The 22,513-nt window shown below is 43.5% G+C and overlaps 1 protein-coding gene across 1 annotated transcript in view; it reads right to left on the reverse strand.

The window, feature by feature from the left end:
- Positions 1-22,513, reverse strand: part of DNAI1 (dynein axonemal intermediate chain 1) — a 149,723-nt gene that overhangs the window by 103,573 nt on the left and 23,637 nt on the right. The window contains exons 9-12 of the mRNA XM_087777620.1: positions 22,099-22,233; positions 12,230-12,314; positions 11,134-11,251; positions 9,029-9,072 (exon numbers count right to left, since the gene is read on the reverse strand). Of these exons, the coding sequence (XP_087633746.1) occupies positions 9,029-9,072; positions 11,134-11,251; positions 12,230-12,314; positions 22,099-22,233 (382 nt within the window). The remainder of the gene's footprint in view (positions 1-9,028; positions 9,073-11,133; positions 11,252-12,229; positions 12,315-22,098; positions 22,234-22,513) is intronic.

Raw genomic sequence — 22,513 nt, forward strand, 5'->3', positions numbered from 1 at the left:
GAAGGAATGTTTTCCTGATACCTAACCCAGCTCCCAGATTAGCATTTTCTGCAAGTTTGTCTTCATCAGCAAACTGTCCATAGCTGAAGAGAAGGTATTTGGCAGGGCAGGGTACAATTCTGCACTCATACAATAAGTACCTTCTGACGCCTGGCACAAGTGTCTTGCTTACATGCTCAGGATCCTACACTCTATGTTAGAGAGTATCTGCTCTAACTCAGATTGCCAAGACCTTAATGTTTCATTGTCTCTTTACAGCATCATGAGGTAAGAGCCACTCTTGGAAACCACCAGGGTACAGGGTGCCTAATAAATTTCCTTCCCCTGGAAAAACCTAGATAGGGGGTACCTTATCCTCTCCTATCAGGAGAGGGCTCGCAGGCCCTGATCCTGATAGGGGTCTTCAACCACCCAGGCATCTGCTGGAAAAATGGCAGAGTGAACTGCAAGCAGTCCAGGAAACTACTGGAGTGTGTTGAGGAAACTTCCTAGTACCAGTGATGGAGAGCCCAACCAGAGGAGAGGCACTGCTGGACTGTTGTTCACTAGTGCAGAAGAACTTATCAGAGAGGTCAAGACTGGAGGTAGCCTGGGCTGCAACAATCAAGCCCTGGTGGAATTCTCAATCTTGAGGGATACAGGACAGGTGAAAAGTAGAGTCAGGACCCTAAACCTCAGAAAGGCAAACTTTTGGCTGTTTAGGGCACTAGTGTGTGTGATCCCTGGGAAACTGCCCTCAGAGATAAAGGAGCAATTGAGAGCTGGGAGATATTTAAAGACGTTTTTCTTAGGGCGCAAGAGCTGTCAATCCCAACATGCAAGAAGTCAGGCAGGGGAGGCATGAGGCCAGCTTGGCTATGTCAAGACCTGTTTCTTAGCCAAACTAAAACAGAAAACCAAAATGCTTAGGCAGTGGAGGCAGGGATATACATCCTGGGGATATTATAGGGATATGCTAGGAGTGCAGGAAGGGGATCAGGAAAGCCAAGGCACAGCTGAAGCTAAACTTGGCTAGGGACATAACAAATAATAAGAAGAGTTTCTTCAGGTACATAGGACAACGAAGGAAGATGAAAGAAACTGTACCCCCCCAATAAGCGAAATGTGAGACCTGCCTACAACCGACATGGAGAAGGCCAAGGTACTCAACAACTTTTTTGCCTCGCTCTTTACCAGGAAGTGCTCTAGCCATGCTGCCCAATTCACAGAATCCAAAGGCAGGGACTGCGAGAATGAAGTATTGCCCACCATAGGAGAAGATCAGGTTCGTGACCACCAAAGGAACCTGAATGTGCACAGGTCCATGGGACCTGATGAGATGCATCCAAGAGTCCTGAGGGAACAGGCAGATGAAGTTGCTAAGCCACTGTCCATCGTATCTGAAAAGTCATGGCAGACTGGTGAAGTTCCCAGTGATGGGAAAAGGGGAAACATAACCCTCATTTTTAAAAAATGGAAAAAATGAAGACCCGGGGAACTACAGGCCAGTCAGTCTCACCTCTGTGCCCGGCAAGATCATGCAGCAGATACCCCTGGAAACTATGCTAAGGCACATGGAAAACAGAGAGGTGACTGATGACAGCCAACATGGCTTCACTAAGGGCAAATCGTGCCTGACAAACTCGGTGGCCTTCTATGACAGGGTTACAGCATTGGTGGATAAGGGAAGAGCAACTGACATCAACTATCTGGACTTGTGCAAAGCATTTGATACTCTCCTGCACAACATCCTTGTCTCTAAAATGGAAAGACATGGATTCAACAGGTAGACCACTCGGTGGATAACGAATTGGCTGGATGGTTGCACTCCACGTTGCGATCAAATACTTGATGCTGGAGACCAGTGATGAGGGGTGTCCCTCAGGGGGCCGTTTTGGGATGAGTATTATTTAACATCTTTGTCTGGGACATGGACAGTGGGACTGAGTGCACCCTCAGCAAGTTTGTGGATGACATCAAGCTGTGTTTGATACTCTAGAGGGAAGGGATGCCATCCAGAGGGACCTTGACAGGCTAGAGAGGTGAGCCTATGCAAACCTCATGAAGTTCAACAAGGCCAAGTGCAAGGTCCTGCACCTTGTTTGGGGCAATCCCGAACATGGATACAGGCTAGGTGATGAATGGATTGAGAGCAGCCCTGCTGAGAAAGACCTGGATGTATTGGTGGATGAAAAACTGAGTATGAGCCAGCAATGTCCACTCGCAGCCCAGAAAACCAATCATATCCTGGGCTCCATCAAAAGTGTGGCCAGCAGGTTGAGGGAGATGATTCTCCCCCTCTACTCCACTCTCATGAGACCCCACCTGGAGTACTGCATTCAGCTCTGGGGCCCCCAGCATAAGAAAGACATGGACCTGCTTGAGCAGGTCCAGAGGAGGGCCACAAAGATGATCAGGGGCTGGAGCACCTTCCATGTGAGGACAGGCTGAGAGAGTTGGCGTTGTTTAGCCTGGAGAAAAGAAGGCTCAGGCAGACCTTCTAGAAGCTTTCTAGTACTTAAAGGGGGCCTACAAGAAAGATGGGGAGGGACTCTTCATCAGGGAGTCTCATGATAGGATGAGGGGTAATGGTTTTAAACTGAAAGAGGGTAGATTTAGATTAGATATTAGGAAGAAATTCTTTACTGTGAGGTTGGTGAGACACTGGAATAGGTTTCCTAGAGAAGTTGTGGATGCCTCCTCCCTGGAAGTGTTCAAAGCCAGGCTGGATGAGGCTTTGAGCAACCCGGTTTAGTGGAAGGTGTCCCTGCCTATGGCAGGGGGGTTGGAACGAGATGATCTTTAATGTTCCTTCCAACCCAAACCATTCTATGATTCTATGATTCCTTACTTATGCTACTCAAATACCTATCTGTATTTGAGTAGCACAAATATTTGTGTTTGAGGGATAGGACAAGGTGGAACGGTTTCAAACGGAGAGAGGGGAGATTTAGATTATATGTTAGGAAAAAATTCTTTACTCAGAGGGTGGTGAGGCACTGGAACAGGTTGCCCAGAGAGGCTGTGGATGCCCCGTCCCTGGCAGTGTTCAAGGCCAGGCTGGACGGGGCCCTAAGCAACCTGGTCTAGTGGGTGGCGTCCCTGCCCATGGCAGGGGGGCTGGAGTTAGATGATCTTTAAGGGCCCTTCCAGCCCAAGCCATTCTATGAAATCTATGAAATCTATACTTGGCAGAGAAATATTTTGTTAGAAAACAAAGTATTTGGCCTAGCAGAAGTCTTTGGGGCTTGGACCAGGCTGTGTACGAACATAACTGGTGTGTAATATGGAGATGATCTTAATTTTCATTAAATCTTTGGAGTGAATAGTGGATTGGGAATTGTCTACTAATTATTTTTTCCACTGTTTGCTTTCTAGACAGAGGGGGCCCAGACTTCTTGCACAAAAAGAGGGAGAGGAAAATGGCATACCTCCAAAACTACTCTCAGTCCCTCCAGGATGACTTTTCCCCTCTAGAAGTGAGCCAGTTTTGTTACCAGTCATTTTCTTTATTCTAATCCTAATTTAAATGCCTGATTCTGCAAATATTCATCACCAGTTATGGTATGTAGTAATGAATCCTCCTTTCAGTTTTTTGTGCAGGATCAGATCCTGGCCGAGAAGCTGTCTGCAAGGTAAGAGAAGCACGTTCCTTGATCATGCCAATCTTGCTTGACATTCATCTTGCTATCTTGTCTCCACTACCTTTCCTGGAGAGAACGTTTCTGTGTTACTGAGGAGCTAGCTCTTTGAGGAGCTGTACTTCATCCTTTAGTGCTAAGTGCTCATGGAGCACTGAGGATGAATAGATTCAACTGACTTGAATAGTGGCAGACCTGCTGACGGATGAGACCTTCAGCAGAGTAAGCAATGCCCACAAAGCACAGAGGTGAGCAGGACACTGCAGTACCTTGCTGTTAAAGCCAATTGGCTCATTTTCTCCTCTCCCTGTTCCCTCTGAAGCGCCCTGAGTGTGTCCCATTCAGGAATATCCTTATTGCAATGACTATCCATCAGCCTCAGGCAGTGGAGGGCAGTAAATAAAAGACTATCCATGTTTATTGGGCAGTGCATTTGAGAAATGTCCAGTAAGTACACTCAGTCTCCCTGTGTTTACCTGACACTATGTTGTAGGAGAGTGCAAAAAGAGCTGGCCCGTGGTCTGTGTTCAACCATGACTCCTCAGCACCAGGGAGCCTCAGGACATCTATTAAACACCAGCTCATCTCTGTGAAAGCTCTGGCCTGGATTTTACACCTATTTAGCTCAGTCACAGAGTCATATCAACTCTTACTTTGGATGCAGTCACACTAGTACAAAGACCCTGTATTAGCATTGCTCATGCTCATTTTACACAAGAAAGCTAGAGCAGTATAGCCATCTTTACGTGGTCTGCTTTCTACATGAGGCCCCATTTCAGACCCTGCACTGTGAAGAACTGAGTAGATACTTTTGCCAGATACCTCAGACTGCCAGTGCTTTGGACGTGAGTCCATACTCCTCACCCATCCTTGTGACTTGCAATTTAACATCCACTGAGTGCAAAGAAACTGTAGGATAAAATATATTGGCCATACAGGTACTGTTTTTCCCTACTCACCTCATGTGCTGACAGACGGAACTGCACATAAAAAGCCATCTCTGAAGGCTGTCAGACACACACTTGCTTCTGAAACATGAACTGAGGTGATTGCTAAGACCTGAGCTTGTGTTCATGGTGCTCCCATCAGCAAGGCAGAACACAAGCCCAACACCCATCACAGCCTCTCTGAACCCTGCACTGCAGGCTGTCAGTCTAGCCAGGAACCCAGCAATCTCATTTATGCAAAAACAAAAACAGAAAGACGGCTCCTCCTGATGGGAATAAAAATTAATTCCAGCCAAGCAGCATAGATCCTGAATTGCAAATTACAATGACAATATTTCCTTGTTCAAAAGAGACTGTCTCATGCCAAAGAAATGCCATTAGCATCAGAAACCCCATCTAAATAAATCACTGGTGAAAACTCCAGAAATGGGACACAAAAGCAAGGAAAAGGCTAGGGCCTTCTTTGTAAAGAACTCACCACACTGGAGTGAAACAGACCCACAGTAAACAAGGGACATTTTGTTTCAAAAAGTATACTTTGGGCAGTAGGACAAATGTGTGATTTGTATCTTGGCAGCGCTCCCAAATGCATGCTGCACAAAAGACTGGTGATGTAATTATGGTCACCGCAGACCCAAAGATCTGGGTTCTGTTCCTGGCTCTACCCCAGCCCCTGTGTCACTCCAGGATTATTTCCTCTGGCCAGGATTCATCTCGCCTCACTTTCGCCATCTAAAAGACAGGCATCTAGGCGAGGTGCTCTGCCTAGGCTCATGCTGCAGCCCATGGGGAGAGACCACCCCGTCCAGCGGGCTACTTAGCTCCTCTCTTGGACACCAGGCTTACAGCAGGATGGATGGCCTCTGGATGTGCTGATCCCTCACTGCTGACTAAAGGGGAAGCTTAGGGCAGAGAATCAGCTCCTAGCTGTTAGCTGGCTACAGCTGGCTGAGATGAACTATGCCCTCTGTGTCTGCTATAAAAATGGGATAAGAAGTCTTCTGGATCTCTTGCCCACTTAGGCGGCAAGCCACTGATGTAGGGGCTCCTACATCTGCACCTGTGTATTGCCCTTGGCACAACAGACCCTGGCAGAACTGACACAAACAACAAATACTTCTGCACAACCCAGAAAGCACACATCAGGGTCTTAGTGTAACAAGTTAGGGCAACTGTCTGAACAGGCTAAGCAGGGAGGTTACCATCCTTGAGCTTGTATCTCTCCTCCTGCACCCGGGTGGCAGGGCAGTGGGAAGGCACTGCCCGATTCCGACACTCTCTGAGCACAGGGGCTGTAAGCACAACAAGATTTTGCTGCGCTGTACAAGGTGAGGAATATCCTGAGCACTTCTCACCATGCTTTCTTTTGCAAAGGCTGATCCTAATCTTTAGAATAACTGCTGCCTGCTGAATTAAAGAGATTGTCAGGCCAATTTAGGCTTCTTTGCAAAAAAACAGGAACATTTCCAGGTCTCAGATGGAGTGAACTTGAAGAGAAAAATGTCATTTTAAGAGGAAAATGAAATGTTGCAATATTGCAAGCAGAACACAATCCTTACCAGTATAAATGAAGACAACCGATCTGATTTCATTGTCAGAGCACAGAGAAATAAATACATGAGAATGAGTATTTGGGACCACACCAAAGGTCCCTGTAGCTAAGTATCTATCTCCAAGAGTACTGAGTAGCAACTGCTTAAATACTGTAAGAATGTCAGCAAATATAGGTCTGTCCCCTTGTACGTACTCAGAGCTTCCAGCAGCTCGCAGTTACGAACTTCCTGAATCAGATGGTTTGTCCTTCCAACAACAAACTGGCCCTCCATGAATTTATCTAACCGCTTTTGAATCCACATGTATCTCTGTCCTCCAGATCACAAAGGAAGGAAAAAAAGTTCCACAATTTCATTATGTGTCGTATTATTCTGTTTTAAATTTATCTTAGCCCTGCTGCTCAATAATTTCATGAGGTCTCCCTCATTCTTGTGCTATGGGCAATAATGAACATTTGACCTCCTTTCACTTTCTCCATGCCGCTCAGGATCCTACAGAACCATACCAAGCCCCTCTGCCATGTCTGCTGTAAAAGTCCTAATCTGTTTATGCTCTCTTATACATAAGTCATTATATATATTTCTGTTCATCCTCCCTGCCCTTTTCTGGTCCTTTTCCAATCCTTCCGCAGCCTAACACACTCTTCTTCAGAGTTTACATCCAGAACTGCACACAGTAACCAAGATGTCAGTTTATCATGAATCATTTTATTGTCTTTTTAGTTTTCTATTGTTCCTACTGCTGCTTTATATGTAGTTTTCTATTTTGTTTCCATTGTATCCAGAAGTTTTGTTTTCTTTTTCTTTCATAGTAATTCTCATCAATTTTTGCTTTGCCTTTTTGACTACTGCTGAACACTACCAAGTGTTTGAAAAGAAACACGTACTTGAATGACTTCAAGGTCACTTTACTGAATAACAGCAATCTCCTTGGAGCCCAATGCCGGCCTTTTTATCCCACACACACTATATTTCTCAACAATTAATTTCATTAGTCATTTTATCACAGCTGAGAGCCCTCAGTGTTCATTCAAAAAAAGGTGTTCCCCTAAAATAAATATCAAATGACTTGCCTTGGTAGTTCAGAATATTCACAACAGATTCTAACTTTTTCAGCCCAAAGAACACTAGCAAAAATGTCCACCTGTAATTTGCAAGCACATATAGATTAACTGACATGGCTGGTGGGCAAAGATGTAGCTAATGGTAAGGCCCTCTCTTAGGCTCCCCCACTCTGTCCTCCACAAAGTATTCCTAAGGTTGGGGTATTTAGGGTAAAAATCTTAGTGCCTAATCATGCTATCTGCAATTCTCAACCACTGATTACCTGTAGCACCATGACTGATCGTTATCTCAAGGCAGACGGAGAATTATTAGTACCCTACGGAAGAGTCAGCTTTTACTTAAATAAATAAAATGCTAACACTCAGAAAAAGAAGGACAACTCTCCTGCTAGAGACAATGGAGAGACTGACTGGGTCAAAACACCTAGTCCTTCTCACAAATCTAATGACTGTAGTCTGACTGTTCTGTAGTTTGTCCTCTTCTTGCAGAAAGGAGAAGGCTCTGCTGCCTTCGCGATACTGTTCTTTTCTCAGCCCTTCTCTGCTTTGTGTCAGAGTTAACAGTAAGACCTGGGGGTACATCTTTGCAAGGAACAGATGCCCTGGAGATGTGCAGGTGAGGTTCTGCTGTGATCTTCACAAGCTCTGACAAAAAGCCAGTGGAGACTTACAATAGTTTGGGATTTTGGTCTTTCGTCTGTATTCCCTTGTTAATTAACAACACCCATCTGATGCAAAGTTGAGGCTTTAGGGTCACTGTTCACTACGTGTGAAAGCCAGCAATGTGGCTCTACAGCAACTAATAACAGTGGAGAAGAGCAGAGTCCTAGCGAGTCCCAGAAGCACCTTCAGGGAAAGAAGCTATTCATGACAGTCAGCACTCCAGGTTGAGCTAGAAAGTAGAAGAGAGTGAGAGAACCAAAGAGACAATGTTTATTCACAGGGACATTACTATCCCATCTCCACAGAAGTAAAGGCAGAGATGTGAAGACAAGAATTCAGAATATAGCAATCAGTGCATCTGTAAGCAACAAGAGATACTGAACAGGAGGAAACACAAGGCTGTTTATATGGATGGCTATGTTGTTTGAAAAAAAAAAGAAAAACGATAAACTGAGCAGGTCGATGTAATGCACACAGCAACAAAAAAAGATGAGAGAACATCAACTTGTAAGAATTTTTCATTTTTTTTCCATTTTTTCAAATTTTCCATTTCCTGAATGTGAGAGCACTAATACTGGATAGAGATTAATATGGAGTAACACAGCAACCCCTGAACCTTATGTTCATTGCTACTCAAAATTATCCCATGTCCAATCCCAGACACTACAGCAGGGAAAGTGCCTTTTCACAGCATCCAGGCCTGATGTGCCCTAATGGAGACCTCATCCTTTGAGACACTCCTGGAAGGTGTCTCCTAACAAGAAAGCAGAGAGTTTACACTTAGAGAAGTCTCTCATTATTAGCTTCTGGCAAAACATAACATACCTGGACTTTCAGCAATTAGAAGGGCAGGAACAGAGAAATCAGAGCCCACCAAGTATGAAAAAAGGGATTAAGTGGTGCTTCAAGAGGCAAGCCCTTGACCAAAGGGAGAGTCAGCACTGTCATAAGCCAAAAGCCCTGGCTAACACTGCCTATACCTACGCATTTCTGAATGATTATGTCACGGAACATTAAGGCCTAATCCCTATCCTGAGTTAAATCTCAATTTACTACTTTGAAATTAGGTGAGTCCTTGCTGTGAGATGCAATCCATGCCCCAGAGTGATCCATGATTTGATCTCAGTGCGCCTGTTTAATATTTTAAATCTCTCAATGATTCTTTTGCATTTGTTACTTACAAGAGCCATACCCCACTGCAAATAGGTCCTTGTACTTTGGGTTCCTGTAATGAGAAAATATATATAAGATTGCATTTATTATTAACCATACAGCTCCACAGAAACGCACAGTGTTTCACATATTAATATCAGAGTCCATTCTCACAGGACTGCAGAGAGTCTGAGGGCTTGACCCTTTGAACATATGCACTAGTAAAGTTTGTGTATGAGTAATTCTTCCAGACTCAAGATGCACAAAAACCCAGAAGATCAGAAGACCACAGCAGGAGATGAAAAGGATAAAAAGGGCACAGACAGACATGATGTCAATCTCCAGCACTTATTATCCATTTCATAATCATGGAAAGTTTACTTTTAAAAATGAGGTCTTCGAGGAAAGGAAAAAGGCAGGAATGTGTCAGTTTCCATCTTTCAGGGGCAAGAATAAAGGAGTAATTTACTTTACCTTCCTGCTATAAAATAATGAGGGATGCTTCAAGAGGCAGCTATCAGTTCATGAATTCATGATCATTCCCACAGACCAGGAAGGGAAATTCCCTTCTGACCCAGTTGGTGAACAGTATATTTGCTAAGGCATACTGACTATGAGTAATTAGCCATCTACTATGTTTGCTGAAGTCTCTTTATTTGAAAAACATCTACCTTCTTTACAAATTCTGCTGTGTGTGGACAGATACTGTAGGGTTTACATGGGATAAAGGTCAGTACTGTTGCTGTCCCTGAGCTCACACAGCACAACCAGTGGATAACAATTCTGTGAAATGAGTGTATGTGAAAATTATCTAATGAGTGTTTTCTCTGACTTGCTGTTCTGAATTGATAAAATAAAACCACTTCTCTTTTCATTTCTCCTCTCCTTTTTCACTTGGGCTAATACCTTGGCATCTTAATGCTCTTGCTCTATCCACTAAGTGCACTGTCACTGCTAACTATGTGAGAATAAAAAATTAGAAAAGCTTATCATGTAAGGCAATTTGGGGTCCTTCTTCCAATTTCAGGGCCATCTTTCTGTTATCCTTTCCTGGAGACAAGAATAACAGCAGCACAAACTACCTATAAAAGACGCCTTTTCTCCCAATTTTACATCTCATTTTGCTGTTATTTTGTAAGTCTCACACAACTGCATCGTTGATATTCTATTAAAGTATAATTACTGCAGTGGCTTGAAAGGACAGAGCAATCCTGCTCTGTCTCTCCATAGATCCCCTTTGGCAAGACACAGATGTGTTGACGCTGCCCCACAAACAAGTGAGAGGAAGCCTAGCTGCAGGGGAGCACAAGGCAGGAGCTGACTATGTATGTCTCATGCTCAGTGCATGAACCAAGCCAGTTCTGGGGAGATTCAAGCGTGTTAAAAAGTAAAAGGACTTATTCAGGTTGGTGATGAGTGGCTTTTTCATGGTAATAACCATGGCGATAACATCTCAGAAAAAAGAGAGTTGATATGAAAGTATCAGTGAATGGTTTTGGACTGACCAGAAATAAATATGCAAAAACCGACTGCAAAGTAAATGCCTACTAAACTGAACTGTGTAAGATCCCAGTACACAAATATCACTGTTGTCTGGGCAGCAATTGAATATGTACCATGCATAAAGGTCTTGCCTGGCATCAGTGCCTCAGCATCTTATAGTCTATGGTGATACCTGTCTGGCACATGCAATGTTTGCATTTCCCTTTCTGCTGCTTTAATTCTTTTGTGTTGATACTTGTCAAAAATGTAGTTACTATCCCTTCTCCTCCCCTGGGCTTTTCAGGATTGATTCCTACAGCATATTGTCCAAAGATACGACATGTCTATCCCAACTGCCTCAAGAAGGGACTCTTCTTTGCTCTGCTAACTGCACTCACTTTGCCCTAGCGCTGCACAGAGCCTGCTGCGCCTTCACCTTTTGCTGAATGGCACAAGCCTGGCACATTGAACCTTACATAAGGTGCTTTGCATCCAGAAGCACCAGGCATGTCTAGGCGCTGCCAAAGCAGCTGGCTGTAATTATTAAAAACAGTGTTCCCAGAGAAACTAGCCCTGCCTTGGAAGGTGCCGTGACATTCAATTCCGCTCCCCTGCGAACAACCCAGAGTAAGTTTGTAATAAAGAGACTTACCAGGAGATGGCAGTAACTGCAAGTCTCTTGGTTTTGTCATACTGGAACTTCCAGAGTGGAAGGAGGGTTCCTTCCTGGTCTCTATATTCATCCGAGGCATCCTCAAAATATTTAAAATCTAAACAAAAAAATCAAGGAAAAGGTCCCGGTGAATAAATAGGAAATAAATCAGCATTGTGCAGTGCCAGGGAAGCTTTAAAAAACACTGTTATCCTCATAGCCTCTGCACAACCCAATTGTTAGTATAAAAACTGTCTCGGTCCTGAAGTCTCAACTGCAAACCAGCATCTAAGTCCTGTAAATGCATTGTACGAAGCACTAAGTCCTCACACAAAAAAAGCTGATAATCTAAAAGCAGACAAAGGATGAACAAGAAAGCAGGAGCCCAGATTGCAGAGTCACCTCAGGCCACTCCCAGAGCTAGATGAGGCCTTTCAGGACGGAGCTGAGCAGAAATAGCAAAACCCCTGCAAAATAACATCGAGACTGAGTGTGTCACCGTGGCTGGGACCTGTATGCCAGCAGAGAGATGCTCGGCACTGTCAGCTGCCAGTAGCACCTGCCTCCAGGAGGGAAGTACCTGCTGAGGGAGTGAAGTGCCACAGGGAGGGCAATGCTGACCAAACCTGCTGGCCCCAGCCTGCTCAGAGCAGGGCTGATATGACATGCCCTTTGAATGCCTGCGGTCTGCTGTCCTGTTTGGTGTGTGTGAGTCACCATGTTCCTAGCCCTGCTCATTTTAGGTCTGTTTCTCTATCCCATCCCATCCCATCCCATCCCATCCCATCCCATCCCATCCCATTCTATTCTATTCTATTCTATTCTATTCTATTCTATTCTATTCTATTCTATTCTATTCTATTCTATTCTATTCTATTCTATTCTATTCTATTCTATTCTATTCTATTCTATTCCTTTCCATTCTATTCTATTCCTTTCCATTCTATTCTATTCCTTTCCATTCTACTCTAGTTTGCTCTAGCCTACTCTAGCCTACTCTAGCCTACTCTAGTCTATTCTACCCTTGCTACAGCTGTGGCCACTCATCTGCAAGAGTTCTGGCTTGAGTCAGAAGCACCTCCCAGCAGGGCTGTACCTTGTGCAATGTCATCAAATGTGTTCTGATTCACCATCCGCTCCATTATTTTAGCAGCCTTTGAGATCTTGGTTATATCATCACTCTGTTGAAAAGAAAAACAAGGAAGATAAAATGTATTTTCTATCTGTTTACAACTCCTTCAGACTCCGTGTGATTGAAAAACCTGAGTCCTTTGATCGTGAATACAGGATAATTTGAAGCTCCTCACACTAGCACCTAATGATAAGGGCACTTGAATTAAGGCAATGACTTTATTATAAGTTTAGCAAGATGCCATTCACAGCTGAGCTGCAGTAATTTCAGTGTTTGTTCCTGATTTAGCTCAATTGGAAGGTATTTATCTGTGAAGGCAGTCAGAGTCTTGTCTTCCTCAACTCATTCAAGCTACCTCATGATGGGATGAGCTAAAAGCACACACGTGATCCCTCCCCCATCTCACTTGATAATAGTTCATTAGGTTCAGTAATGAAATCATAGATGCTTGATCATGCACAAGCATCCTCTCGTCTCTATCTGGAGAGCTTTAAAGTCTCATGTGTTAAGTAAAGATCATAGGATTTAGAAAGCCTTCAATCAATCACTGGGTAATTCCAACTTGATGCATTCATAGATCCATAAGCTCATACAATGTATAACCAACATGCAAAGGACAGTTTGCTGTCCAGCTCTGGTGGAAATTGTTTTGATACTGTGGAAAATCCCATCTTCCTGGCCAGGGAATACCACAAGTGGGGAAGCCTGTGTATGTGAAGGTATGCAGATACACCTTCAGGTATGCAAGTACTGGAAACCTTTTGGGGAGCGCCACCTTGGAAGGCCAGCAGTCCCTACGTAACTGTGTCAGTAATATCATGTAAGGCTAAGATTGCCTAGGAAACTATGCCAGAAACCCCAAACTTGGATGTGGACATAGCAAAAATGTGACCAATGGGAAAAAAGGAATTAGGGGCAGGTTGTTGATATGGAAGGAGAAAGGGTGGAGAAAGGGAACAATCCAGGTGGATGGGGGAAGAAGCAGCATGGACAAATGGAGAAAAGGGAGCACAACAGGGGCTGTTTGTTTGACTGTCAGCAGATGGCTGGTTAGTATGCTTGTCTGACAGAGCCTTGTGCCTGATCACCACAGTCTTATAACCTTCTTCTTACTAAATTCTATTCCTAACTATTTTTTGTGTGAGTGTCCTCTCTATCCTCTATGTATGTACGTGCAATCACTACCAAAATCCAAGCTAATTAATGGGCATGTAGGACAAGAAGCCTGGGTGCCAGCAACTGGAAGGACGGAGCTTAAATGTCCCCAGACTGTGCTGGCTGATGCCAGCACAGCTCTGTGCAATGATGTGAAAACACCAAAGTGTATGCAAAGTGCTCGGACAGCACGCTGCTCCAAGGACCTGAATCCCCATCTACTACTGCTGCCCCAAAGCCCCATCAGTGTTTCACAGAATCATAGAATCATTTAGGTTGGAAAAGACTTCTAATATCATCAAGTCCAACCGTTAACCTATCACTGCCAAGTCCACCACTAAACCATGTCCCTAAGCACCACGTCTACACCTCTTTTAAATACCTCCAGGGATGGGGACTCAACCACTTCCCTGGGCATCCTGTTCCAGTGCCTGACTGCCCTTTCAGTGGAGAAGTTTTTCCTAATATCCAACCTAAACCTCTCCTGGCGCAGCTTGAGGCCGATTCCTCTCATTCTATTGCTTGTTACTAGGGAGAAGAGAACGACCCCCACCTCGCTACAGCCTCAGGTAGTTGTAGAGAGTGATAAGGTCTCCCCTCAGCCTCCTCTTCTCCAGGCTAAACAACCCCAGCCCCCTCAGCCGCTCCTCACCAGACTTGTGCTCCAGACCCTTCACCAGCTTCGTTGCCCTTCTCTGGACACGCTCCAGCACCTCGATGTCCTTCTTGGAGTGAGGGGCCTAAAACTGAACACAGGACTCGAGGTGCGGCCTCACCAGTGCCGAGTACAGGGGCACCATCACCTCCCTGGTCCTGCTGGCCACACTATTCCTGATACAAGCCAGGATGCCATTGGCCCTCTTGGCCACCTGAGCACACTGCTGGCTCATGTTCAGGCGGCTGTCAACCAGCACCCCCAGGTCCTTTTCAGCCAGGCAGCTCTCCAGCCACTCCTCCCCAAGCCTGTAGCGTTGCAGGCATTTCAAAGCCTTTCCTCTTCAGACCCCTGCTAGGGACTGATGGCTACCAGCACAGCATGATTTCCTCCACAGTGACGACACTGAAAAGAAACTTGTCATCCTTGACACAGCTCAGAGAGTGCCCTGAACATGAAAAGAAAAAGTGAAATGACTTGCCAAAACTACACTGCACAGTCACAGTCAGAACCAAGAACATGACTTCAGACTATGTGTGTCCCAGCCCTCTGCTTCTTTCTTGGGTTCTGCACAGACTTAAGGGAGACTGAGAGCCTTATTTCAAAGAGCACGAAACCCAAAGGCCTACAAAAAGATGACAGGACAAAGGAGAAAAAAAAGCTATTCTATAATCTGCCACACTTTTTATAAATCCATAGTTTGCCTACACCTTCAGTAATGTGTGGAGTTGTCTTCTCCCAACTCAGAAAGGATAAAGTAGAACTTGGAACCAAGTTCAGAGAAGGGCAACAAGGATGGTCCAAGTCTGGAATGGTTTCTGTAACAGGAAAAACTGAGTAGGCTGGGATTTGCCAGTCTGAAGAAGAGATGGCTTGGGAAGACATGAGACAGGTCTATGAAATCCTAAATGGCCCAGAGACGATGGACAGGTACTGACTGATCACTGTCTCTTCTGATACAAAAAGTAGGGGTGTCAAGTGAAACTAGTGGAAGTCAAGTTCAAAATACACAAAAGGAGGTGACTCTTACAGAAGGATGACACATCTTTGCAACTCCTTGTCAAAGGGTGTTGTAGATGCAAGAATTTTACATGGTTTCAGGGAAGATTGAACAAGTACTTCCATCTATGTGCCAAAGCACATCAAGCTTGGGAAACAGCTGAAATTAGTTGATGGCTGGAAGAATATTTGGGACTGGGATATACTCTTGCTGTGTTCTTACCCTTCCTTACACATTCACTTGCAGTTAGATCCTTGATCTGAATCACTGTGGCCACTCTCATGTTGTTCAGGTTTTCCCTAGGTCTGTGGAAGGACTTCTTGAGAGCAGCACAGAGAATTTACTGTCATGTTCAAAATTTAAGAAAGTGCAGGAAAAGATGTTTTCAAATTTTAACACAGTATGCTATTCCCTAGACATAAGGAATTCATAAATATTAACAGAAATTAAAGAGGTAGGGAAAGAGGATGCTTGAAACATCTCAAGTAGAAATCAATACTCTCAATTGCTGGGATTTCTCTCGTTTGACTTCAAGTTGACATTATTGCTTCTGCCACAATAAGACCTATCTTTCTCTAAAATACTTCCTAAAATAAAGCAATTCACCTTTGCTAACACTTGTCCAGCAATATTGGGATCACGACTATAAAAATGTCATTGGCTGCCACCAGCATATTGCTCTGAGTAACCTTAATTGACAGAGGTTAAATGTGGAAAAGGTTACAATTTGATTTAGAAAAAGAGAAGCACAATAAACACTTTTCTCTACAACATTGTAGAAGTCACAGTTTCAAGGTATAAAGAACAGATCCCCTGGAGTCCTGCTGGTTCTGGTTCATAAGGTGCGTTAGCTAGGCTGTCTTCCATTCACCTATTATGCAGGCAAAAATCCCTCTTCCATTTTAACATGCAGCTGCTACTGGAAGGAGCTGGGGAAGAATGGCAGTGCTGTACCCTTACAGACATGAGCAGGATCACGGCTGTTGTTCTCTTACACATCCAAGGAAACTTGCATTGCAAGCATTCTGAATTTCCAACCTGAGACACCATTTTGGACTGAAGATCAGAAGATAAGGCTTACTTTATATGTTCTGAAAGACGGATGCTAGATCCTGCCTCAGCTATATTTTTTTTTTGTCAGCGGAAAGCAGGCTTTAAACAAAAAAAAACCTGTAAATACAGAAACAATGTATTATTCAATGGATTTTTTCCTGCAATGCAGGAAACTCTCCAGATGAATCAAAAGAGCTTTAAGTCAGATTTCCCGTTTGGTAGCTATGCTGTTAGCAATGCAGCCATGAATAACTACATTTTTGGCATTAAACTGGATCAGAGTGTGTTATTTTCTCATTGGATCCTGTCCTATTTCAGGTTTGATTTATTCTGTATGTTACTGAAATAAATCTTCAGTGGAAGTGATAGGCCTAATTTATCCTTTTTTTTAAAGGTCTGTTTGAAATTCATTTTTTTGTTGCAGGCCAAATCTGGGCTAGCTAGCCAAATGTAACATGAACTCATCAGCTTTCAAATTAAGTTTATTTCCGTGCATAAATTATTTTTAGAACAGCAATAATGTTAATGGAATCATATGTAAGACAGATAATGGGCTAGTACTTTGAAAATAAATGTCTTGGTCTTGCTCTACTATTTATTAACACTAATTGCTTCATATTTGCCTCTCAGCAGCTGGCCAGTTGCAATGTGTAACTCCACTAAACTGAAGCATGAAAAACGGCTCCTGCTGCGGTATAATTGTATACCCAGAAGACAAACCCCACCCTAAAACCAGTGCAGTAACGGGTCATATCTCTGGCAATACAGGTATTGCAATACATGTACTGGCAATACTAGAAGAACTCCTGGCTTGCAAAGAAAAAAGGATGGTACAGGTGTTGTCGCCTCTTTCCCAGTGCTGCAAACACCCACTGCAAATCCCAAATAAAGTCCCCCAGGTTGAATCCTGTCAAGTATTTATTAATTTCTAGAATGTACTCATCTGTTCATTTTCACTGTTTGCTTTAAATTCTGATACTCTGTAAACAGCAGATTGAAGACAAGGGAGGTGGTAACAACTCATCCACTCCTTGGGATGACCAGGAACAGGTGAACCATAATACGAAGGTTAATTGCATTCGAATTTCATCTGTTATTTCAAAAATAACTGTGGTCATCCAAGAGCTTCCAAATGATAATTATGACCCTGTGGGCTGGGTTGTCTCACCAGGCACATCCAAGAAAGGGGTAAGGCTATAGTGAGATAAACAAGTCAGACAGGACCTCACATGATTCAGGAATGCACATTTCTCTGTTAAATATAAATTTTGTTTGGACTTTTTAAGAAACTGTTGAACAACAACTGCTTCAGAGGGGATTAGAGACTGTTCCATGCAGTAAATTCCAGCTTCAACACATTCCTAATGGGTTCACATCCATCTGTATTTCTGTTGATACTATTCTCTGCCTTAGTAATTCCTCTCCCTCTCTGTTATGTATCTCAGATTCCTTCTTTACCTTTGCATTACCAGATAAATATGCTAAGAATTTTTTAGTCTCTTGTATTCAAGCTTTCCATTTCTTTATTCTTTTCCATATCTATGCAGGTTTGTAATCTATCATCTTTGAAAAGGGGTGATCAAAATCATATATCCCTGTACTACTCCAGATAAGGTATCACCCTGCCTTACATAACAGAAATAGTATTTCTCTGCTATCCCTCACACAATATATTCCAGCAATGTACTTGTCTTCTCACAGCCACATCACAACTCACCGACTGACACACTCATATTTCTCCCTGTCATTTCGAACTGTAAGCCCTCACCTTATCAAAGATTGCTTTGATACTCCAAAATGCATGGTCCTCTTCTCCACCAGTCCCTCCCAATCTGTACTAATAACAACTTTTCTGGTTTATCTAATCATTTCCTAAAGGCACTATAGCAATAGCTTTACAGAATTTTGGCTGGATTACCTTTACTATACTTTCCTTGTTAAGGGAAACAACAACTTTTCTCTTAGCAAAGAAAGAGATGAGATTATTTGGACACAGCCTACCTTTGGTAAACACGTGCTATTTTATTCCATTCCATATACTCCCAATTCTCTATTCTTTCCCTCCATATTAATTCTATTGCCTCATATACTGTTAAAGGTCAGACTAATGGAACCATTTTTACCCCTCTTACATATAATATATCCTTGTTATACTCCAATTACATAGCTCCACCCCTCTTTAGACAGATTCATTAAAAATCCTTACTATCAGATTTGTGATTTCATGCCTTGTCACCTCAGGGTGAGAGGAGCTAGCCTGCATCAACTTAATTGCATTAAGCTCTTTGCATTTTGCTTCTACCTCAGATACTGTCATTTCTATGCTCACTCAACAACATGAGGAGGGTCGTACTGGATCAGACCAAGAGTATCTCTGGGCCAGGATCTTCTCTGTAATCAGAGCCATAAGCAGATGGCTCAGGAACAGTAAGAACAGGACAAGCAGATACAACACTTCTGCCTAGTTCTCTCCGCTTCCAACTATTTTCAGCTCAGAAAATTTCATATTATTCCTCTTTGGTATTCTGTGTTCTCCATGTTCTGTTTGCTGCCTTTACTGAAAACTGAGGAAAAGTTTCAAATGTTCTATCACTGCTCTAGGATGTAGCACATCCTCTTCTCTCTAGATCCATTTGAGTGACGGACATATTGAGAGATTTCCAAGTCCCTCATCACAGTCTCCAGTCAAACACTGTTCTGTCATTCTGACTTTTATCCACTCATATTCTTCTTTGTATCATTCTCATCCTTCCTTCTGCTGGAATGCCTGGTTGTCTCCATTCCTTCTTCTGTTGGCTGCCTCTCCTTCTGCTTCGCCAAACCACGTCTTCCTTGCTTCTTCTCCTCTTTCTTCACTGCAGTGCATGGCTTCATTCTACTTCTTTTCCCCTAGTGAGGAGCTTCTACTCCACTGTCAAGGCTCCCTTCCTTCCCCTTCCCTCCTCCTCTCCTCTCCTCTCCTCTCCTCTCCTCTCCTCTCCTCTCCTCTCCTCTCCTCTCCTCTCCTCTCCTCTCCTCTCCTCTCCTCTCCTCTCCTCTCCTCTCCTCTCCTCTCCTCTCCTCTCCTCTCCTCTCCTCTCCTCTCCTCTCCTCTCCTCTCCTCTCCTCTCCTCTCCTCTCCTCTCCTCTCCTCTCCTCTCCTCTCCTCTCCTCTCCTCTCCTCTCCTCTCCTCTCCTCTCCTCTCCTCTCCTCTCCTCTCCTCTCCTCTCCTCTCCTCTCCCCCCTCCCCCCTCCCCTCCCCCTCTCCCCTCCTCTCCTCTCCCCTCCCTCCCCTCCCCCCTCCCCTCCCTCCCCTCCCCCCTCTCCCCTCCCCTCCCCTCCCCTCCCCTCCCCTCCCCTCCCCTCCCCTCCCCTCCCCTCCCCTCCCTTTGGCCACATTCTTCCATGGATCATGTTCTTCCTCTCCCAGTGATCTGTTCTCTTGGCCTCTTATTCAGTACCAGTACTGTTTTTCTTTTCATCCATTATATTTTCAAATCCATCATCTCCAGCTGCAGCTCTAGTTCTTGGATCTTATCTTTTATGGCCTCCTACCATAGCAAGAGCTTCCATCAGAGATCCACCACTGGTAATATTGACTCATTTTCTCCTCTTCTTCCCTCTGGGTTGAATCCAGTGCTATCTCAGTAGCTATCACAGTCTTTTTCTTCCTAGTACCTAGCCTTACAGAAACAATGGTGGAAATCAACTGCAGCTTCTAGCCATTGCATCCTTGATCCAGATCAGCCATCTCTCCTGCTTGATGTTCCACAGTTCCCCTTCAGCAATGATCAAAGGCAGCATGTCCGCAGAAAGTGTTTAGCTGGAAAAACTCTGTTTCAATTGCCATGTGTGGTCCAAAGTATGAAACCTGTGAGTTGGAAGCTCCACAAAACCCACTTCTTCATTTGCTGACTTGAGACCAGAAGTACAGATTTTGATGCCATCAACCTTTAATTTCCATAGACCTACAAATGACCAGATGCCATGCCTGTTCTAAGTCTGATTTTAGCCTTGGGTTACTTCAGGCTGCATTTTTCCACCTAGTGACTGGAAAATTCAGCAGGTTTTTCATACACTTCAAGCTGCTCCACCAGCCTCACACAGGGCCTCAATTTGGGACACTGGCTCTGCATAAAGAAGTTTTCCCTTTCACTTTTTTAGTCTGGCTTCCCTGCAAGACCCTTGGAAAGTGCTAAGAGTGAAAAGCAAAGCACCAATGGGAGGGATCATGGGTGCCTGGATTTCAACTTCCCACTGTTGCCAGTGGAGCATGCAGCAGGTTTTTTACAATATTGTTTCACTGGTAGAATTTTTATTTCATTTTCATTATCAGCTTTTAGCAGTCCATCCTTTAAGCCCATAATTGTACCGTTGACTTCAGGCTTAGGTCTCCAAAATGTCCTCAGGTGAAAGGTTTATTAGTTTTTTAAAGGACTGTGAATTTCAACAGCACAACTCCCAGGAAGAAGCCTTTCAGAACATGTTCCTGGTCTGTTTATACTATAAGGCTTTTGACAGCACAGTGCTGCTGGGGTAGCTAAACCAGTCAAATCCTCTACAGCTGAATCAGCCATATGGTATGAAAGTGCTAAAGCCAGTTTCAGGAGCCAGCTTCTATTACATAGATATATCTTAGCTATGTTGATATACCCACACCTATTCTAAGGGCAAGCTAAGAATTTACTTCCATCTTTCTGTATTATAGTTCTCAGTGCATTTTGCTCTAGTCATTATAGAAATTATTTCAGTTTGCCTTCTAAATGGTTTAACTTAGATTGCGGGGGAAGAAATAACCACCCACAATTCTGTATGGATCAAACTCTGTTAAACCCTAATAGAAACTTCCTGAACGCCCTGAAAACATTCTGGAATAGGAAGAAAATCTTTCAGGGTTGCCATATCGTATTCTCAGTGCTTGAAGTGGGATCACATTTTTAAGATGGGTATATTGTCACTTTAGGGACATGGACTGTGGCATCCCTGCAAGGCACTCCTAGGCTACTCCTGACAGAGCAGCATGGATTAGGAGTCAGTATCACCCTCACAGCAAGATCACAACACCAGCTGGGAGCTTGGCAAGAGTTGTGATACTGGTTACTCTGAGAAGCCAGACGAATGAAGGCTACTCCAGTTCAGCAGCCCTTGCCATTCACTCTGCTACTCCATAGGACTCAGAGTAGCTGACCTCCTCTTGGGATGATCACATCACCACAACTGAGGTGTCACCATGCTGTGTAATTACTGACCGTGGCATAGCACTTCAAACACTGGAGAGAGACATTTCTGTCACTTTCCAACTAAATGAATAAATGATGCACCAAAGATCCCCGCCACCAAATTAGGTCAAGCCTCCCAAAATCATTATTCAATTTTAAGTATGTAGGCTTCAATTTCAATTAGCTATTATTAACTTTCATATAAATTATATATAATATACCATTTATATGTATATAACTAGAAAATATATAAATTATAATTCTATAGCATTATCATTAAAATAACAAAAAATAGTGAAATGTGTTTCACTATAGTGCTTTAGTAACATTTTGAAAGAATCCTCAATTTCTCTGCCTTTCAGATTTGAAGATTGTACCTAACCTCTGCACCACTCAGAATTCTTTGAAAAGTCACACAGTGTTTCTACTTATTTCGTTCTTTTATCCCTCACATGCTAAGAAAAGATGAGACACAAACATTATAATGCACAAAAAAGAAAGCCACAAATGTCACTTGGAAATCAGGTTTGAAGACAAGATTATGGCTTCACACTGTTTTGTATTCCCATATAATGTACAGCAAAATGGAAATCCTGTTTTGGAAATACAGTTCCTAGCAAAAACTAATTTTTGCATTTCTTAGGGTTGTTACTTGCCAACTGAAACAACAGGCTACACAGCCAGCATGACTTGCTAAATTTCACCTGACTTGCATTACAGATGCATCAACCACAACTGTGAGCAGGCTTCTTCCAGCATTATGAAACATACCTGTAACTCTAGAGAGGTTAACTTTCTTCCCTTCTTCTCCTCTTCTCTCTTTGCTGTCTGAGCTTTTGTTTTTTCTTTCTCTTTTGACCTTTCCATTTTTTGAAGCTCCTCCACATAGGCATCATAGATCTCCCACTGAGAGACAGACAGAGGCAGGATTTATCAGGACCTGATTACACTCCAGAAAACAGCAATCTACACCATGACAAAAATATGATAGTCCTCACAACAGTAACATTGCCACTGGAATTAGCTGAAGACAGCTGGCTTGTTGCACAAAAAGTGAAGGATTGAAGCCCAGGATTTTTAAAGCTCGATGGAACATGTCTTACTTTTTAAGAACACATTACTGGATTCTTAACAATTTCCTTCCTCCAACACTCTTCTTGGTGCTTTGACTCACTTTCTGTTTGGC

The sequence above is a fragment of the Nipponia nippon genome, unplaced genomic scaffold, assembly GCF_047370975.1.
Source record: "Nipponia nippon isolate SJK-2023a ecotype South Korea unplaced genomic scaffold, ASM4737097v1 scaffold_40, whole genome shotgun sequence".
Lineage (NCBI taxonomy): Eukaryota > Metazoa > Chordata > Aves > Pelecaniformes > Threskiornithidae > Nipponia > Nipponia nippon.